Source organism: Acanthochromis polyacanthus, chromosome 21 (genome assembly GCF_021347895.1).
Source record: "Acanthochromis polyacanthus isolate Apoly-LR-REF ecotype Palm Island chromosome 21, KAUST_Apoly_ChrSc, whole genome shotgun sequence".
NCBI classification, from domain to species: Eukaryota; Metazoa; Chordata; class Actinopteri; family Pomacentridae; genus Acanthochromis; species Acanthochromis polyacanthus.
In genome coordinates, this window is record NC_067133.1 from 10,929,795 (window position 1) to 10,947,909 (window position 18,115).

The 18,115-nt window shown below is 39.7% G+C and overlaps 1 protein-coding gene across 2 annotated transcripts in view; it reads left to right on the top strand.

Moving 5' to 3' along the window:
* Positions 1–18,115, top strand: part of mpp3a (MAGUK p55 scaffold protein 3a) — a 39,008-nt gene that overhangs the window by 17,166 nt on the left and 3,727 nt on the right. Inside the window, exons 6-19 of one of the 2 annotated variants that reach the window (XM_022209495.2) lie at positions 1,086–1,223; positions 1,364–1,445; positions 3,623–3,708; positions 5,214–5,288; positions 8,631–8,827; positions 10,554–10,618; positions 11,452–11,472; positions 12,194–12,235; positions 14,197–14,262; positions 14,871–15,026; positions 16,392–16,472; positions 16,566–16,659; positions 16,740–16,848; positions 17,073–17,201. In XM_022209495.2, the coding sequence (XP_022065187.1) occupies positions 1,086–1,223; positions 1,364–1,445; positions 3,623–3,708; positions 5,214–5,288; positions 8,631–8,827; positions 10,554–10,618; positions 11,452–11,472; positions 12,194–12,235; positions 14,197–14,262; positions 14,871–15,026; positions 16,392–16,472; positions 16,566–16,659; positions 16,740–16,848; positions 17,073–17,201 (1,341 nt within the window). The remainder of the gene's footprint in view (positions 1–1,085; positions 1,224–1,363; positions 1,446–3,622; positions 3,709–5,213; positions 5,289–8,630; positions 8,828–10,553; positions 10,619–11,451; positions 11,473–12,193; positions 12,236–14,196; positions 14,263–14,870; positions 15,027–16,391; positions 16,473–16,565; positions 16,660–16,739; positions 16,849–17,072; positions 17,202–18,115) is intronic. The other variant, XM_022209496.2, reaches the window with a different exon arrangement.

An 18,115-nucleotide genomic window follows, 5' to 3' on the forward strand; every position in this document is an offset into this window, starting at 1 on the left:
TTTGTCCATGAACAATTAGTATTAGAGAATGTGGTGTTGTTAAAATGGAGACACATTTTCAGGTAATTTGGGTTTTATGACTTCCAGTGAGTTCATTTCAGCACTAACTATGATTAAATATGTATGTATATGACCTACTTTTCACAACAAAAACTCATCTGACACCAGGTTAAAAGTAATATTTCAAGACGGGAACTATGAGGAAATGTTTTACATTAATGTTCGAGACACATGAACAGAAATATGAACTGTTTAAATGCAGTGTTTCTCAGTGAGCTGTGGCATCTGTAGAATCATTCAGTAGGATTTATGAGTTTGACCTGTTGTACTTCCGTTAATTAAGAAGGGAGCAAGCAGTCAGAAAGAAATGATCGTTTTGTAGTGATCTGCCGGCGTCTGCATTATTTTACCTGCTCTGTGCCTCAAATTATAACTGATCACTGATAACTGAAAGTGATTACAGCTCCTGCATTGCTAATAATATTAATAATGCATCAAAATGACTTGATTTCATATGTGAAGTTTGTATTTTAAAGATTATAGTCCATAGGATAACTGCAAAAGATATCATTATAGCGTTGTTTCGAAATGTACCCGAGATTATCAGACCAAAAAAACGCCCCAAACATCTGGAAAAAAAAGTAATACTACCTGTTATCAGTCGATATCTTTTCTGATTATGCTGTAAACCGCAAAATTTTCTTTGGTAACATGAAAGCTTCACAGACAAATGAGATCAAAGTGTCACTGACAAAAAAAACGCTTTAAAATGTTTAAAATGTTTTTGTTGACGTAAACTAGAATAAATCAGTCAAAATCTAATGACAGACTAAAATTAAAGCATGTTTTTGTCAAATGACTGAAAATAAATGAAGATCAGGTGCCAAAACTTATAACAGCACATATGCTGGTATTTCTTTTTTACTCTAATGTGCTTCCACACTGCCACTTTGGACGCTTCTAGATTTTATTTGCTCTGATATCGTTCTGTAGATTCATCTCTGAAGCTGTTTACACATCGTGGCAGATGTCAGGCTGCTATTCCTGCTTCTCAGCAGCTGAATGTCTGGTTTCTGTCCCATCAGGCAGTCCTCTCGGTTCACGACACCGTGGCCCAGAAGAACTTCGACCCGGTGCTGCCGCCGCTGCCGGACGACTTCGAGGACGAGCTGGAGGAGGAGTCGGTGAAGATCGTCCGGCTGGTGAAGAACAAGGAGCCTCTGGTGAGTTGAGACTGAAGGATGAGGTCGTTAATGAAAACGTATTATAGCCTGCAGAGCGCTAGATGAAGAGAGGAAGGGATTATAGAAGTGAGACCTCTGCTCTCTTCTGTTAATGAGCCTGTTCTTTGTCTGTGCTCCAGGGCGCCACCATCAGGAGAGATGAAGCCACTGGGGCAGTGATCGTAGCTCGGATCATGAGAGGAGGAGCAGCTGATCGAAGCGGTGAGTCTGTAGGACTCGACTATCAGTAGGAGTATTTGCCAGTTTGTGGGTAAAGAATTACAGATTACAGCTTTATTATTGTGAAATATTGAACAGTTTCAAGGCCATAGCCACAGTTTTTAAATTCTATTCTTTATTATTTTAATGTCCCTGTGTAGCTTCATACTTCCAAGATGTTTAATTGTTGACCGTCAATTAATGTAAAAAAAAAAATCATATTTTTTCTATTTTAATAACTGTAGAAAATAAAAGTATTAAATAAAAAGTATTTTATTTTAATTTCTATCTTCCTCAATGATTGTCTAACTGCAGTTTTAAAACCTACGCAACTTTGACAGGAATTTAATTCTGGCTCATAAAATCTGAATCCTCTTATTTCATTCTTGCCCTAAAACCAATTAAAGACACTGAATGTAATAAATATTAGAATCTACCTCCGATAACATGAGCTATTTTTGTTGAATTATAGATTCTGGTTATGCTCCATAATAGAGATAAAATTGTGTATTAACCAAAAACAGTTTCTAGGTGTTTCTTTGCTGCTGTCACATTTTTACTCAGTGCAATATAAAGTGCTGCTCCTCTATGGAAACAGAACAACTATGAAGAAGTAGAGATAAGTGAGAAATATCTTCTGTGCAGTAGAACACGGGTAGAAGATCATAAACCATAAGAAAAGAGAAGCTGGGTTTCTTTGATTTTTTTTTTGTTGTTGTTGTTGTTTTACAAAGAAAAAAAACATCTAATCAACTGGTACAACATTTTTCCAAGTACCCACATGTGTTCACAAGGAAAGAATGGGCGGATCTACATGCTACAGATTTTGAAATATTCACATTTTACCAATCTCAATAGACAAGGCATTGTTTAAAGTACTACACAAACTCTAGAAACATATTGCAGAGTGCAGAGAAGTGCAGATATTTTTTTTTCAGAATCTGTTTAGTGCAAACTCATTATATTTTTGCAAATGTTTCAATGAGACTTATAGAATAACATGTTTTTTATTACATGATGATAATTTTTTGTTCACAGTTCTAAGCTTAGATTTGGTTCAAATGATTAAATTGAACAAAATCGGAAAGTAATTCTCTCTGTATTTACAGTTTTTTTGCTCAGATAAAGAGTGTAATTTTGGTGGTAATTTTTTGTGTAAAAGAAAAACGATTTGCTGGTTTTGAGGTTTTCAGATTGCAGGACAGAAAAGATTCCTATGTGTGCAAATGATAGTGCGAATTGCTGAGGTAAAAGATAACTTTTTAAGGGATTTTGCTGATGTTTAATATTTTAAAAAATTGGAAAAAGTCACTAATGACAGGAAAGAAAAAAGCCCCCGGAGTGGAACTGAGCCAGACTGCTGCAGAAATGTAGCAGAGCCTTGAGGGAGGGAGGCCGAGTCTGTTCGACACCTCGGGACGCTTCTGGCTATTATAGTAGTGTGATTACTTTTCTCTTCTTGCAACCAGGGCGGATGAGGGAAATTGTTTCTTGGAAAATATGCACATATGTATGGGACAACAAATCAAAACCCGATCTTCTAACGATGGTGAGATCAAAGCACAGAGGAGAGAGACGCTGCAGCAGGAGAAAAATGAGAAGGATAGTGCAGTAGTTCGCTGAAATCCAGAGCTCTGCTGGAGGTACAATCAATCACGTATGATATACATTCGGCAAAGATCCTTTCATGGGTGTTACCATGGAAATACCAGCCACATGCAGGTGTGTTATTGACATTAGGAAAATGCATGCTGGTCGCATAAACCAATCAGTGTCCACATCCATTAATCATTAATGTCTTCCTCCGATTTCTTGCTGCGTCAAGTGATGGAAAAAGCTCTCGTTAGCGTGGAGACAGAAGCTGTAGAGACATTTCAGAACTCGTATGTCTGGTAAAGCATACATTACATGACTGCAAAACTATGTGTCTGCTGTGTGCTTCTCCGTCCTGAGGGGAAAACTGTATTCATCTTGTTTCTCTCAGCCTTTCGGTCTCATTGTTGTGGCTGCAGATAAAAGATTACAGCTGAGGATAGAAGCCCCCCGAATCCGTGGCTCCGACAACAGTGCTGATGTTCAGATATGACCGATAAACCCCAAAGACCCAGGAAGCCTCTCTGATTGTCATTCATGTATCTGCCACTCGATCTGTGTCTTCATTCTGTCTCCCCTCGTCGCAGGCCTCGTCCATGTCGGAGATGAACTCAGGGAGGTCAACGGAGTCTCTGTGATCCACAAGAGGCCCGATGAGATCAGTCAGCTGCTGGTAAGACAAACAGACAGACTTAGTGTGCAGAAATAATGCCATTCTGTTGTAATTTGAGAAATGTAGAAGTCCGAGAGTTTCTGTTGAGGGAGGATAGGAATAGATTTTTCCGTGAATCCCCATTTTCCCTTTAATGATCCAATATAGATTATTTAATCCCAGAGGTTGATTGTTCTCAGTGAATGTGTGTCAGCTTTGCAGAGTAAAAGCCACTGTTTTATAACAGGAAAGTGTGTTAATACAGTTCAGATTTGCATTTTAAGCTATTAAAGAAAAAAATTGTGGACTGGCCAGTTCACATTTATACACTACTAGTAATCACTTCAAATGATCTAGTACAGCATCAAATCAGTTGAAGATGCGGCTTTCTCAATCTAAATTCGTCAATTTAACTCCCTGAAGAGTCCAAAACGCAGTTGGAGTAAGTTTTGTTCATGTTTGTGAGCTCATTTTCATTTCAGTATGAATTCCTGTACATCTATGGAAACAATTCAACTCTGGCTAGAAAAAGAGAGAACTCAGAAAAATCTGTGCAGTTTAACACAGTTATATTTTCATTAATCAGAAAAAAAAAAAGTTGCGTATTTTTGATTTTCTAATTTACACCAATTGAAAAAACTCCAAAAATCTACTAATATCCTCTTGGTTGCACTGACGAGTGTTGAACTTTGTGGTTTTTTTTAGAGAATATAGGTTTTTTTTTTTGGCAAAATGAGACATAGAGAATAAAACACTTTTGATGAAATATGACAATTTTAAGCATAGATTTGGTCAATTCATAAATGATTAGTTCAATGATCATCAGAAGGCTGAAAATCTTAAACCGTTCCTTTAGTTTTTACAGATTCTCTCTTATAAATGTAATATTGCTATTTCTTAAAATGAGAACATGCCTTTCAAACCCAGTTGTTGACTTTTGGGGGCCACAGGGTTGAACATAGCACCTGTGTATTTAATGCTTCATCATTAATGCCTACAAAGAGTCTAAATCCACTGATAAAGCTACAAATGCAAATCAGATTAATGCTTTTATAAATATCTGATGAATGTTGCTCATACTTGTGGTATGTTTGAATTAAACCAAAACTATTTCATATCAGCAGTCTAAGCAACATGGCACTAACATGTGCACTTAAAGTCTACTGCATTTGTGCATTAAATTACAAACAACTCATCAGAACAAAATTCAGTTTGATTTTCAGAAAAAAGCATTTTAGTGTTTGCCCCCCTGTGTTCTAGGTTTGTATGAATGAATGCTGGGCTAAATCTAAGCTCTAAGTTGAGGTCAGTAAAGAAAATGCCAAATAAACAACTTGACTTTCTGTAGGATTATGAAATGTCCCTCTTTTATTTGCACACACACACAGGGATAGTGATACTCCTTTAAAAGTAAAATCCACATCAAAATGCATTTTAAAGCCAAGTATGTGTAGTGTTTGTCTTTAATTTGAGGCTGCAGTCACAATCTTTCCTCCCTTTCTTCTTCTTATCTATTTGTGATTTAGTCCCAGTCCCAAGGCTCCATCACTCTAAAGATAATCCCCGCCATTAAAGAGGAGGACCGACTGAAGGAGAGCAAGGTGAGACGAAGCACGACCGACCGATTAGGATCAGTTCAAACACTTCCAACCTCTTCTCGTTGTCAGAGCGGCAGATACTGCTGCTTTGTCAAAGCTGCTGGTGTCTCAGAGATGCAGAAAAGATGTTCTTTAGCATCGGTGTTCCCTGCACCCAACGCCAAGAGATACAGTGCCTTGTGAAAGTATTCGGCCCCTTGAACTTTTCAACCTTTCGCCACATTTCAGGCTTCAAACATAAAGATATAAAATTTTAATTTTTTGTCAAGAATCAACAAGTGGGACACAATCGTGAAGTGGAACGAAATTTATTGGATATTTTAAACTTTTTTAACAAATAAAAACCTGAAAAGTGGGGCGTGCAATATTATTCGGCCCCCTTGCATTAATACTTTGTAGCACCACCTTTTGCTGCAATTACAGCTGCAAGTCGCTTGGGGTATGTCTCTATCAGTTTTGCACATCGAGAGACTGAAATTCTTGCCCATTCTTCCTTGCAAAACAGCTCGAGCTCAGTGAGGTTGGATGGAGAGCGTTTGTGAACAGCAGTCTTCAGCTCTGCCCACAGATTCTCGATAGGATTCAGGTCTGGACTTTGACTTGGCCATTCTAACACCTGGATACGTTTATTTGTGAACCATTCCATTGTAGATTTGGCTTTATGTTTTGGATCATTGTCCTGTTGGAAGATAAATCTCCGTCCCAGTCTCAGGTCTTTTGCAGACTCCAACAAGTTTTCTTCCAGGATGGTCCTGTATTTGGCTCCATTCATCTTCCCATCAATTTTAACCATCTTCCCTGTCCCTGCTGAAGAAAAGCAGGCCCAAACCATGAGGCTGCCACCACCATGTTTGACAGTGGGGATGGTCTGTTCAGGGTGATGAGCTGTGTTGCTTTTACGCCAAACATATCGTTTTGCATTGTGGCCAAAAAGTTCAATTTTGGTTTCATCTGACCAGAGCACCTTCTTCCACATGTTTGGTGTGTCTCCCAGGTGGCTTGTGGCAAACTTTAAACGAGACTTTTTATGGATATCTTTGAGAAATGGCTTTTTTCTTGCCACTCTTCCATAAAGGCCAGATTTGTGCAGTGTACGACTGATTGTTGTCCTATGGACAGACTCTCCCACCTCAGCTGTAGATCTCTGCAGTTCATCCAGAGTGATCATGGGCCTTTTGGCTGCATCTCTGATCAGTCTTCTCCTTGTTGGAGGTGAAAGTTTAGAGGGACGGCCGGGTCTTGGTAGATGTGCAGTGGTCTGATACTCCTTCCATTTCAATATGATTGCTTGCACAGTGCTCCTTGAGATGTTTAAAGCTTGGGAAATCTTTTTGTATCCAAATCCGGCTTTAAACTTCTCCACAACAGTATCTCGGACCTGCCTGGTGTGTTCCTTGGTCTTCATGATGCTCTCTGCACTTTAAACAGAACCCTGAGACTATCACAGAGCAGGTGCATTTATACGGAGACTTGATTACACACAGGTGGATTCTATTTATCATCATCAGTCATTTAGGACAACATTGGATCATTCAGAGATCCTCACTGAACTTCTGGAGTGAGTTTGCTGCACTGAAAGTAAAGGGGCCGAATAATATTGCACACCCCACTTTTCAGTTTTTTATTTGTTAAAAAAGTCTAAAATATCCAATAAATTTCATTCCACTTCACAATTGTGTCCCAATTGTTGTTGATTCTTGACAAAAAATTAAAATTTTATATCTTTATGTTTGAAGCCTGAAATGTGGCGAAAGGTTGAAAAGTTCAAGGGGGCCGAATACTTTCACAAGGCACTGTATGTATCCAGGAGATTGAGGGTCATATTCTATGCTGGACAGCTACAAAACTACTTAATTAGGTTTAGCTTTGGACTGAAGTACACCCTTTCACAGCAATAATTACGTTACAAAGCAAACTTCTGGTTTCCTGACAAGAAACCCATCCCCCATGTGCTGAAAAATTCTGCTAAAAGGAACTCAGTGCAATCAAATTTGATGCCAGAAAGTCCAGACAAAGTGGCAGTATCTCAAAAGTTGGTCATATAATCGTATAATTATTGGTTAATCACATCATGTCTCTTGGCAATACGATGCTTCTTCACTTAATTATAAACCTACAAGAGGAAAAAAAGAAAGAGACCATGCAGATTTTGGACCTCCAAGGATTTCACCGATATAAAATAACAGCTTAGGTTTTTAAAATTTGGGCGTTTGTGAGCATCCTATTTTGTCTTGTGACAGTACAGATGGCTTTCTTTTGAAGGCTAACTAACATTTGGATGTGGAAAACCTCCACCAAAGTAGCATAATTCAACTTTGGTAAGCAGTGTATAAAGTAATTAGAGTATGTTGTGGCAAATCTTGCTTTAATTTAATTAGAATTCTGATAGTTTTCAAACAGTACCTGACAGCTATTAAGCTTTAGATCTAAATATCACATTGTCAGTCACAATGCAGACAAACGTGAAGCTGTTTCTTGGATGTTTGAAAACAATTGCAGTAATATATGTTTTCTCTTTAATAACTTCAGAGGATAGCTTATTTATGCAAAACTAATTGCATGTTTTGTTCAATTCATGATGAACTGTGAAGTGCACTTGTTTTTCTTTTTGTCATTTAAACTGTGTATAGTACTGGATAAAGTTGTGTAAAATCAAATCAAATCAAAAGTGTAAGATTGTAATTTTAAATATTTTGTTTGTCAGATGTAAAGAGTGTAATCTGGCCTAGAAGAGTTATTAAATTGCCCAAATAATACCCCAGAGTAAAAACACGTTATCTCACTTTTAATCCCTGGTATAGACCAACTTTTTTATCCTGTCAATAATCTGTTGTACAAGAATAGAAAAACATACTAAATGATACCTAAGTGTGCTGTGACATCTTTTAAATCTCTTCTTAAAACATATTGTTCTTTTTTGTTTGTGTTATTTCCTTTAAACTGTCTTTACTTCTTTAGTATTCTTTTTACCTTTTCTAACAGTGTTTCGGTTTTTATTCACCATGTTGCCATTTCATCTGTCTTTTAAATTCTGACTTATCTTTCTGCCTTGTGAAGCACTTTATGACTTGAATTTTTTTATTATTAATGTAAGATAGTGAGGAAACTTCCATTGTTACAGCAGCAAAAAGGATAGTGCAAATATTTAAAGAATATCAGTAGAAAATAAAAAATAAATGAAGAGATTCATTAATACTTGTATGGGATAGTTATAGTCTTTTATGGGCACAGCTATGATTCCAAATCCATTTATATGTCAGAGAAAATGAAGATTACTTTTGTACATGTTGTTTTGCAGTTAAGAATATCAAATATGTTTGCTCCAACCTGTGCGTTTGATTCCAGGTTTACATGAGAGCCCTATTTGACTACATCCCATTGGAAGACAAGGCCACGCCCTGCCAGGAGGCGGGACTTCCTTTCAAACGAGGAGACATCCTGCAGGTCGTGACCCAGGACGACCCCACGTGGTGGCAGGCCAAGCGGGTCGGAGACAGCAACCTGCGGGCCGGACTCGTCCCGTCCAAACAGTTCCAGGAGAGGTGAGAACGCCCACACCGAGACAAAGGTTTAAATCCCACGACTTCACAGCTGGTGGTGGAAACTAATCAGTGGCAGGACTGAACTGCTCACCCGCACGCCACCGATATTTATTTCATCCAGCCATTTGTAATCTTTTAAATCCACATTCATGTGTTCCACTTTGAGGGGTCAACTATGATTAGATGGAGCATCGGAGCAGCATGGAAAAAAATAAATCGAAACACAGCCTTGAATAGGCGCACGCTGATACCGTAAGTGTCATAATCCATCAGTAAGATGATCTCAGCAGGCTGGGAGATCCCTGCCAAACACTGCAGCATCTGGATTAATAACTGTGGGCCGAGCGCACGGAGAGATACGAGTCAGAAAAGCCTAAACGGAGGATTTTTTAATAGGTTAAATAAATGTAGAGGATGAAACAATGCTGTGGGTCACTGCCGCGCTTTGAGCTCGTGGTTAAATGAATGATAAACGATAAAAATGGCTTTAAACCCATCAGCAGGACGTGATTTGAGGTTAGGTTTAATAGGTCTCTCTTGGAAGGGGCTGCAGTCATTTGACTTTCTAACAAGACAGACTCAAAATGACCACAGTGATGTTAACACCGTGAAAAATGTGATGGGATTACATTTTATTCACTGTGGGCTCTTTTTTTTTACTTCAATACACACTCCTGCACCTCTATGCAAACAGAACAACCACAGCTAGGAGTGGAGAGAACTCAGAAATGTCTTTTGTGCAACATAGCAAACCTATAATGGATTAACCGAAGGAAAAATGAAAGTTGAATTTCTACAAAAAATGTCAAAACCTGGAACCGATAACATCTTTTTTTTTTTTTTTAAATTCTCACTGGTGTTACGTGTAGTGAAAAAAAGGCCGACTCTGCATAGAAGAGATATTTCACTACCTGCATTTTTAGTTGCCTCCTATCTGCTCTGTGTAAACCCATCCTGCAGTTCAACCAAAAAGTCTTGAAAGTTTTGTGACTGTTGGTTATAAATAGTCTCTCGGTTGCCCTGAGGAATGCAGAGCTTTGGGTTGTTTTTATTTACAGAACCTGGTTTCAGCAAATGGTTTATTTCGTTAAAAAAAAAAATTATTTAAATCAGATGTATAGGATAATGTGATTTTGATTAAATATTACAGTTCGAAGCTTAGATTTAGGTCATTTTGCCATTAGAACTACAACTTTCTCAAGCTGTTTTTCTGTTTCTGATAAATGCTGTAATGTTGGCAGTTTTCTTAAAAACAATAAACCTGCTAGATATAGATATTTTACTACTTACTTTTAAAATGAATTTCTATACTTCTATGCTATTCATTTTTGACATTTTGAAAAAATCAAAGATCAGAATCAAGTAATATGGTTAAAAATTTTATGATTTTAAGCTTTAGTTATTTTTCTATCAGAAAATTGTACAGCTTCCGTTGTTATAGTTTCTGCCTCTGATAAATGGTCTTTTTAGATAGTTTTCTTTTAACATTGTTTTTGGGGGTTCAGAGAGACAAGAGACACAAAACAGATGCAGACACAGCTACTTTACTCTGCAACTCATTGTCTCTCAATCTGTCCATGTGTGTCGTGTGTTCTTCTGCCTTTCATGATTACATCTCGTTTTCCTGACAGCTTCTCCTTACTTCTGCTTACTCTCATTTCTCTGCTGATGATTCTCTTCCTGCCTTTTATCATCCGTGTCTCCGTTCTGCTGCTCATTCCTCCAGGCGACTGGCCTACAGGATGAAAATGGGCACGCTTCCGAATCCAAAATCCCCTAAAAAGCCTGCCTGTAAGTTTCTGCTTCCCAGGATTTCACTGCATCTTCAGCATCTGTGCGTAATTACAGTTCACTACCTGAAGCATCTCTCTGTCTAGCAGCGCTTCGTTCTCTAATAGTGTGCTCAGTCAGTGTCATTACAGGACAACAATAACTCCGCTGGATGTTTTCACTGACATTTATTGACCTTTATTTCTGCCACTAATTGGCATTCTCGGATCCATTAGCATTCATTGTCCGTCCTCTAAATGCTGCTATGTAGACATGTTTTTAAAAGGGATGAGATGGAGATGGAGGAGGGAGGGATCACAGATATGAATTAATCTCTTTCATGTTTAGTCCATCTGGCCAGCAAGCAGGCGGCGAGTTCAGCTTAGGCAGATCCGCACAGTGTACCAGCAGCCGTCCGCCGCAGAAACAAAGCGGCAGCAGCACTTCTCACTTTCTCGTGCGATGCTGCAGAGGGAGCGGTGTATGTAAACAGCCAGGTGAGTGGATAATGCGAGTGGTGGCTCTTCGTGGCGCATAAGCTGCGGGCGATCCGATTAGTCCTGAGCCGTGGGGAGACAACAAGAGCTTAGCAATATGGCAGCTAGCCCTGCTACGCCACACAGCAAGCAGACCTGCGGGACTCTTCTGTCTCCTCCAGCTCGCTTTATTAATTCCAACAAATCCCAGCAGGGGCTTTTTTAAAATGTGGGTCCCCCCCTCCTCATCTCCAAGCAGCGTCAGCTTAATGAACTTATATTTAGCATCTGTAAAACTTCATTCTCCACTGTCGTGAATTTCTCTGCTTTACCTTCGTTAATGCTTTTACTCTTTGATCCCCCTCCTCGCTATATCAGATGACCAAGGATGTGATAAAGGTGGGTACATGTGCAGCCGCAAACACAGCAGCGTTCAACAGAGAGACACACAGTTACAAAAAACATAAAATGTTCACGAGGCCTTAAAGCCTGTGTGTAGAGCCCGCATGTGTGCTAGTGGGGTGTGCATTTGGGATTTCTACTGCTCGCAGCTTAATTCCTCCCCTCCTGCTGTTAGTGTACCAGACCAGAATAGAGATTTTTTTATTTTTTGTGCTTGTTTGTGTGTACCAGGTGATGTGCAGGCAGAAACTGCTTCCCTGGAGACTTTAGCAAGCAGAGGTTGTTAAAGATAACAATAGCTTCTCTTTTGTTTTGCGTCATCTTCTTTGTTCTGTTTTTCAGTTTTTTTCCTCCCGTATTTATTGTAAACTCGGTGCATATTCAGACACAGTTGAGGGAAAAAATGCAGATATATTTTTTGTTTGTGTGCATCTTTTTGTGCACAAACTCTGGACTCACGTACAGATGAAGCAGAGCCGTCTCTCTCCTTTTTCCTCTCCTCAAATCTCTTTCCGAAGCCTTTGTTAGCGGCCTTCAACAGCGTTCCGTCATTACCTCTTGGCTGCCCCTGCTGTCTGCCTGCCTGCTGCCTGTTGGGCCTCCCGCCTCCCCTCTCCAGCACCCACGGGCCGCCTTTAACTATCCCCCCTCCCCTTAACTCTTCCAGGTCTCTTACCCTGTGCTTACCCCCCTCTTTTCCCTGCTTGCCTCCCTACAGAGGACTGTGACTGTGAGGGCTATTTCAATGGACAGTACATAGGTGAGAGCGTGCACATCTTTCTCCACCTCCTTCTCCCTATCTGCTCTTTGCCTGTCGCAGCCTGGCTGTGCGCTACTTCCCTTTGGGTGCTTTGGGCTGGGGGCGCCAAAAACATGCTTGTAGGGTTCGACCTGTCTGGAGCTTGGGGTTGAGGGGAGGGTCTAAAGAGGGGAATCTGAGAAACCTGATGAGTATACTGAAAACCAGACAGGAGACATGCAACTGCTAATGAGTTGTCAAAAAAAAAAATCTGTCTGGAAAACGTGTAGGAAGTATCGTCTCACACTTCTGCAGGTGCCAGTAACAGATTTGCCTCTTCAGAGACTCCGCTGCATAATTAGTTAGGTGGTGGTTCAGGGATGCATCAAAGTGTGGCAGCACAGAATCACAACAAACAGACTGAATAACACACAAAACGAATCATTGGTGTTTTGGTTGGTGCATAATTTGCAGTATGTATGATTATTTCTTTGGAAATTTCCAGAAAAATACTGTTATATGGAGAGAAACTGTGTTCAAATGGTGCACTCAGTCTGGATGTTTAATGTGATCAAATCTAAAAAGCAGCTAGAAAAAGTGCAAAGCATATAATTCAACTTAAACAGAGAATAATGCATTGCTAATACATGAAAATCCATTTGGATTTAAAGGAGCTGTACTATCAAGAGAGTTCCTTTTTTTACTGTGACTTAACCTTCTGAACCTCAAACATTTTTTGGGCATTTTTTTTTTGCTTCTGTCATATTTTTACTCATTGTGGGTTCATTTTTCATTCAAATATAGACCTATACCCCTATGGAAACAGTACAAGCATGACTACAAGGAGAGAGAGAACTCAAAAATGTTTCCTTTGCTGGGGCATTCTATTCTATTTTTTTCTACTCTGTTGTATTCTGTTTTATTATACCATAAATTATAAAACAAGAAAAAATGAAAATTGGATTTTTTTTAAAATTACTTATCATGCAAAATTGAAATTTTCAAGCAAATCAGATATGGTTGAGCAGAAATTTTTCCAATATTTTGATGCTTTAAATTACAGAAAAGATTCTGGCTACTGCCAACAGTATATTTTGGGCCAAATTTTTAAATAAGACATGTAAAATGAAGTGATTTTAATGACGTCACACAGTTTCAAGCTTGGAACTGGCTCGTTTTCTTCAATATGAAGTTAAAAATCCAATTCATTCTGTTTTGTGGCCCTGATTAATGATATAATTTTGGCACTTTTTTCTTCTTTAAAAAAAATAAATAATAATATGCCTTTCAAACCAGTAAGTGTGCAATGTCAATAAAGGTTTGATTGATTGAAACCCAGCAGTGGGTTTTGGGGGTCAGAGGGTTAAATAGAGAAATATCAGTGAGTCATAAGCCTTTAAATAGACGGCCAGGCCACAGGTATGTTGCGATAAAAGGCTTTACTGAATCCATAATGGGGCGGATGGACTATATCAGTCCCCTTTATCCTCAACCCCTCTCTAACCCTCCCCTCCCTCAACCCAACCCGACCCCCCAGTCCTGCTGCTGGAATGACGATGAGGAGCGATCTAAACACAGGCTGAAAGCTTAACACCACCCTCTCACCGTAACACGAAACACCTTATTTGACAGTATTTGTGCTTTCTGTCCCCACCTGCTTGGAGCTGTAAATCCCTCCCCACCTCCTCTCCCATCCCTCCACATAAGCAGTGTTTGGATCCTCCTATAAACCCCGCTCCCTTCGTCCCCTTCCCGCCCTGCATCTGACTAACTGCCCGTGCTGCTGCTGTGGTCAGTGCACTGCTTGCCCCCCCTCCTCCTTCCCACTAAAAACAAACCACCCCCGCCTCGACCCGCTCTCACCCTCACGAGGGCCCTGCTGCGTTGGACGCATTGCACACTCAACCAGGCACGTTTGTGGCTCGTTCACCCTGTGTGGAGGTGTGAGGCTGGGTTGTGTGATGCTCTAACGCCAGTTATAGTCTCTCCTAAGTGTAAAGCAGTGGCGCCCTCCTGTGGCCAGGTGTTTTCCTGGGAATTTTATTCAGGTACAGTGCCCCGGCTCATTCCTGCAGGTACACACCACTGACAGGGGGGATACAGACAGTCCTGATCACGGGAGACCCTGATCTTTGACGTGGCGTCTCCCAGGACCAGGCTCTACTGTCTGTCCTGCCTCAGCACTGTAGCCTTGTTGAAAACAGCATGCCTTACTGGGAACATAATGCTGGAAATCTATGTTTAACTTGGGTCACTGGAATCTGTTTTGAAGTGTTAATGAAGATGCTTAAAATAGATCAGAGTCTGCTTCATTCTCAGGCTTTTAATATTTCACCTAACATGTTTACTTGCATGTGATGCAATTTTTAGTTGAAGCATGACATCTAATCGCCTCAGAGTTCTGCTAATATCTCTCACCATGAAGTATTTGAACTTCAGATAAGAGTGAGCTATTTTCATCCATGTGCACTGTTTATCGAGATTCTTTAATGCATGACAATAAATGGGTTGGTCTTGAATTTATCCAGCTCGTGTTTGCATTCACCTGATAAACTGTGTGATGTAATGTTATGTAAATATTTTTTTTTTATTATTGTATGTCACATCTAACCAAACTTTCATGATTTCTGTTCCCCTCTCTGGCTCTACGCTGTAGCTGGTTTACGGAGGAGTTTCCGGCTGAGTCGTAAGGACAGGCAGGGATCATCAGGGGAGGGATCTGATCCAGGAGACCCCGACTTCCTGACCTATGAAGAGGTGACCCGCTACCAGCAGAGGCCCAATGAGAGGCCACGACTGGTGGTTCTGATCGGTAAGACTGAGCCGCTGATTAGTGCAGAAAAACTCTCCAGCAGGGAAATTCTTAAAACAACAACTGTTTCTGGGCTTTTACATCTCAAATCATCAGGGGACTTTTGTTTGACTATCTCTGGATTTGCCTGACATTTTTAATAGCATAAAATATAGATGTTAATAATGATATCTGTGAAATTTACACTAGTAGATCAAACTTTTTTTTTAAATTACCCATCAACGCACTTTCAGTTATTTTTTTTTCCACATATTAAAAAGTGAAGCTGTTTGAACAACAATATCTGAGGAACTATTATAGATAACAATCTCATTATGTCATTAATTTAAAGTCTGTAGTACTGGAAAAGTAGATTAAATGTTCTCTGATTATGGGTGAATTGAAATAATAAAACAAAGTGAAGCTGTCGTGAAAAATCCCATCTTTGAACACATTAACTAAAAAACATAAAAATGCAAAAGTCACCTAGTAATATTTTCATATAGAGTCTTTTTTAATATGAAAAAGTTAATGACAAAAAAGAAACAAATTATTTACTTTTGTTGAACTTTCATACTAGATTGAGCAGGTTTGACAGAGTTTCCTTTTTTTTTTTTTTTAAATACAATCCAGAAAAGCAATCTAAAATTTCATAAATGCCTTCATGAATATTGTATCTGTTTTTGCTATGAAATTTTCAAGCAAATCAGATATGGTTGAGCAGAAATTCTTCCAGTATTTTGATGATTTAAATTACAGATGAATTCTACTGAACTCAAAAATCAAATTAGAAATGAAGGCCGTTGCATTTCTGAGATTCTTAGATTTTGTTCTAGCAAAATACAACAAACTGACTCCAATATTAAGTGGGAAAACATCACCTTATACGCCCAAGTCAGCTCCCTTCAGTCACATGTGGCAATCATCATCATCCAAATCTAAATCTTTAGACCTTTATTTGTTATTTTCCGTTGAAGTGGCACACCATAGTCCGTAAGCATAGCCCCATACCTCCTTTTCAAAACATACTAAGGGTGAGAACCTGCAGATCTTGTTAATGGCTGCCATCTTTGGTATTGGATGACCATAGATTTTCTTACAACAGCCTTCCTTTTTCACACTGAATCCTGGCTAGTCTAGTTTTCCCTCTGCCTCATAGCCACCTATTTGCATAAGACTGTCTTCTGTCAGTTCATGATGTCTGTTCTGTGTTAATTATTGGTAAACTTTTACTCGAACTGAGGCAAAATGTGTTTCTTTACCCTACATCAGCAGCACAAATAGTCTCCTGTGGTGACAGTGACATCTAGTGGATTAAAGCCTGCTTTACAACATGCTGAGTATTTTATGTTCTCTTTCATGCACACACAATGTTGTTTGTCAAAGGTTCTCTCGGAGCGCGAATCAATGAACTTAAGCAGCGGGTGATTGCAGAAAACCCTCATCGTTACGCAGTAGCTGTACCACGTGAGTCGCTCAGCATTTCTGCACTCACTTCTCAAAAATGCACCAACAATATGCTGCAAATGCCAATTAAATTCCTCTTTTGCGTTCCCACAGACACCACCAGGCCCAAGAAGCCTCATGAGAAGGACGGTGTAGAGTACCACTTCGTCACCAAGCAGCAGTTTGACACAGACGCTTTGAACAACAAGTAGGTTTCTGCTGATTTTTTTTTATTGCTTTGTGAACCTGATTTCCTGTAGAAGTGAAGGTTTTATTCTTGCTCTGCAGGTTCATAGAACACGGGGAATACAAGGAGAACCAGTATGGCACCAGTATAGAGGCGATCCGCTCCGTCCAGGCCAAGAATAAGATGTGCATAGTAGACGTGCAGCCTGAGGTGAGGGTCACTGGTCATTTAAAGCTATCAGAATGTACTATCATAACATGTCGTGTTGAGTTACAGTCTTCAGGCAGAAGCACTTTACTAAGAGCTTGAGTGGATGAAGGCAGTCAGTCAGCTCAGATCTGCTCACTGAGCCGATTCTCTGACCGTTGACTTTGTCCTTCCACGTCGTCTTTCTGACCTCTGTTTGGTTGTTTGTACATCTTCCCCCACTCCAGGCCCTGAAGAGGCTGCGGACGGCAGAGTTCAAGCCATACGTTATATTTGTCAAACCTCGTGTTCCTGAGAGCCGACGTCGCCGCAGTGCAGCCACTTCACCAGGAGGGGGCGAGCACGGCCGCATCACGGTGAGTCCTGATTTCTTTTCATAATGTTCCAAATGTATGCTTCTTTTTGCCAGCCTCAGGGTGCAAATATCTTTAACAGTCTGAGCCCCAAGCAGTTTCAAGCTGCTCTTCTCAGTTTGTGCTTATTTTAATTGCAGTTTAAAGTCCTACACCTCTATAATAAAAAAAATAGCACAACTATGGCGAGAAGTGGAGAATCTTGTGTGCAGCTGAAGTAAGAATGCCGTAATGACGACAGGTTACACTACATACTGTAGATATTTTACTATGTCAGTGTCTGCTATCCGCTTTCTGCAGTTCAAGAGTCCTAAATTTTGACAAGTAGTAGCAGCTGAGTCACTAAAGACTTCATGGTTGTACCAACAAGCACAAAATCTTTGGTTTTTTTAAAACGTGATTAGATTGTCTTATGTTTCCTGGTGGAATTGTATTACATGTAATTAGTTTAATGACTTAAAGATGAAAATCAAACAATTCTTGCTGATTTTACAGTTTCTGCGTTGGATAAATAGTGTCATTTTGACATTTTTAAAAAAAAGATAACATGACTTTCAAACTAAGTTACACTGTTGGAGTAACGGCAGGCTGGTTATTTGTGTTAATTCATAAACCCCACAAAAGTGCAACCGGCTTATAATGCTTAAGTAACTTGTAAATTTGCAGTACCACATGATAAACGGTAAATTAAGACATTCTTTTGTGTCCATAATATGGTAAATGGTCTGTATTTATATAGCGCTTTACTATACCTGTAAGGTACCCAAAGCGCTTTACATGACACGTCACATACACACATTCACACACTAATGGTGGAAGCTGCCATGCAAGGCGCTAACCATGACCCATCAGGAGCAATTAGGGGTTAGGTGTCTTGCTCAGGGACACCTCGACATGAGCACAACGGGCCGAGGATC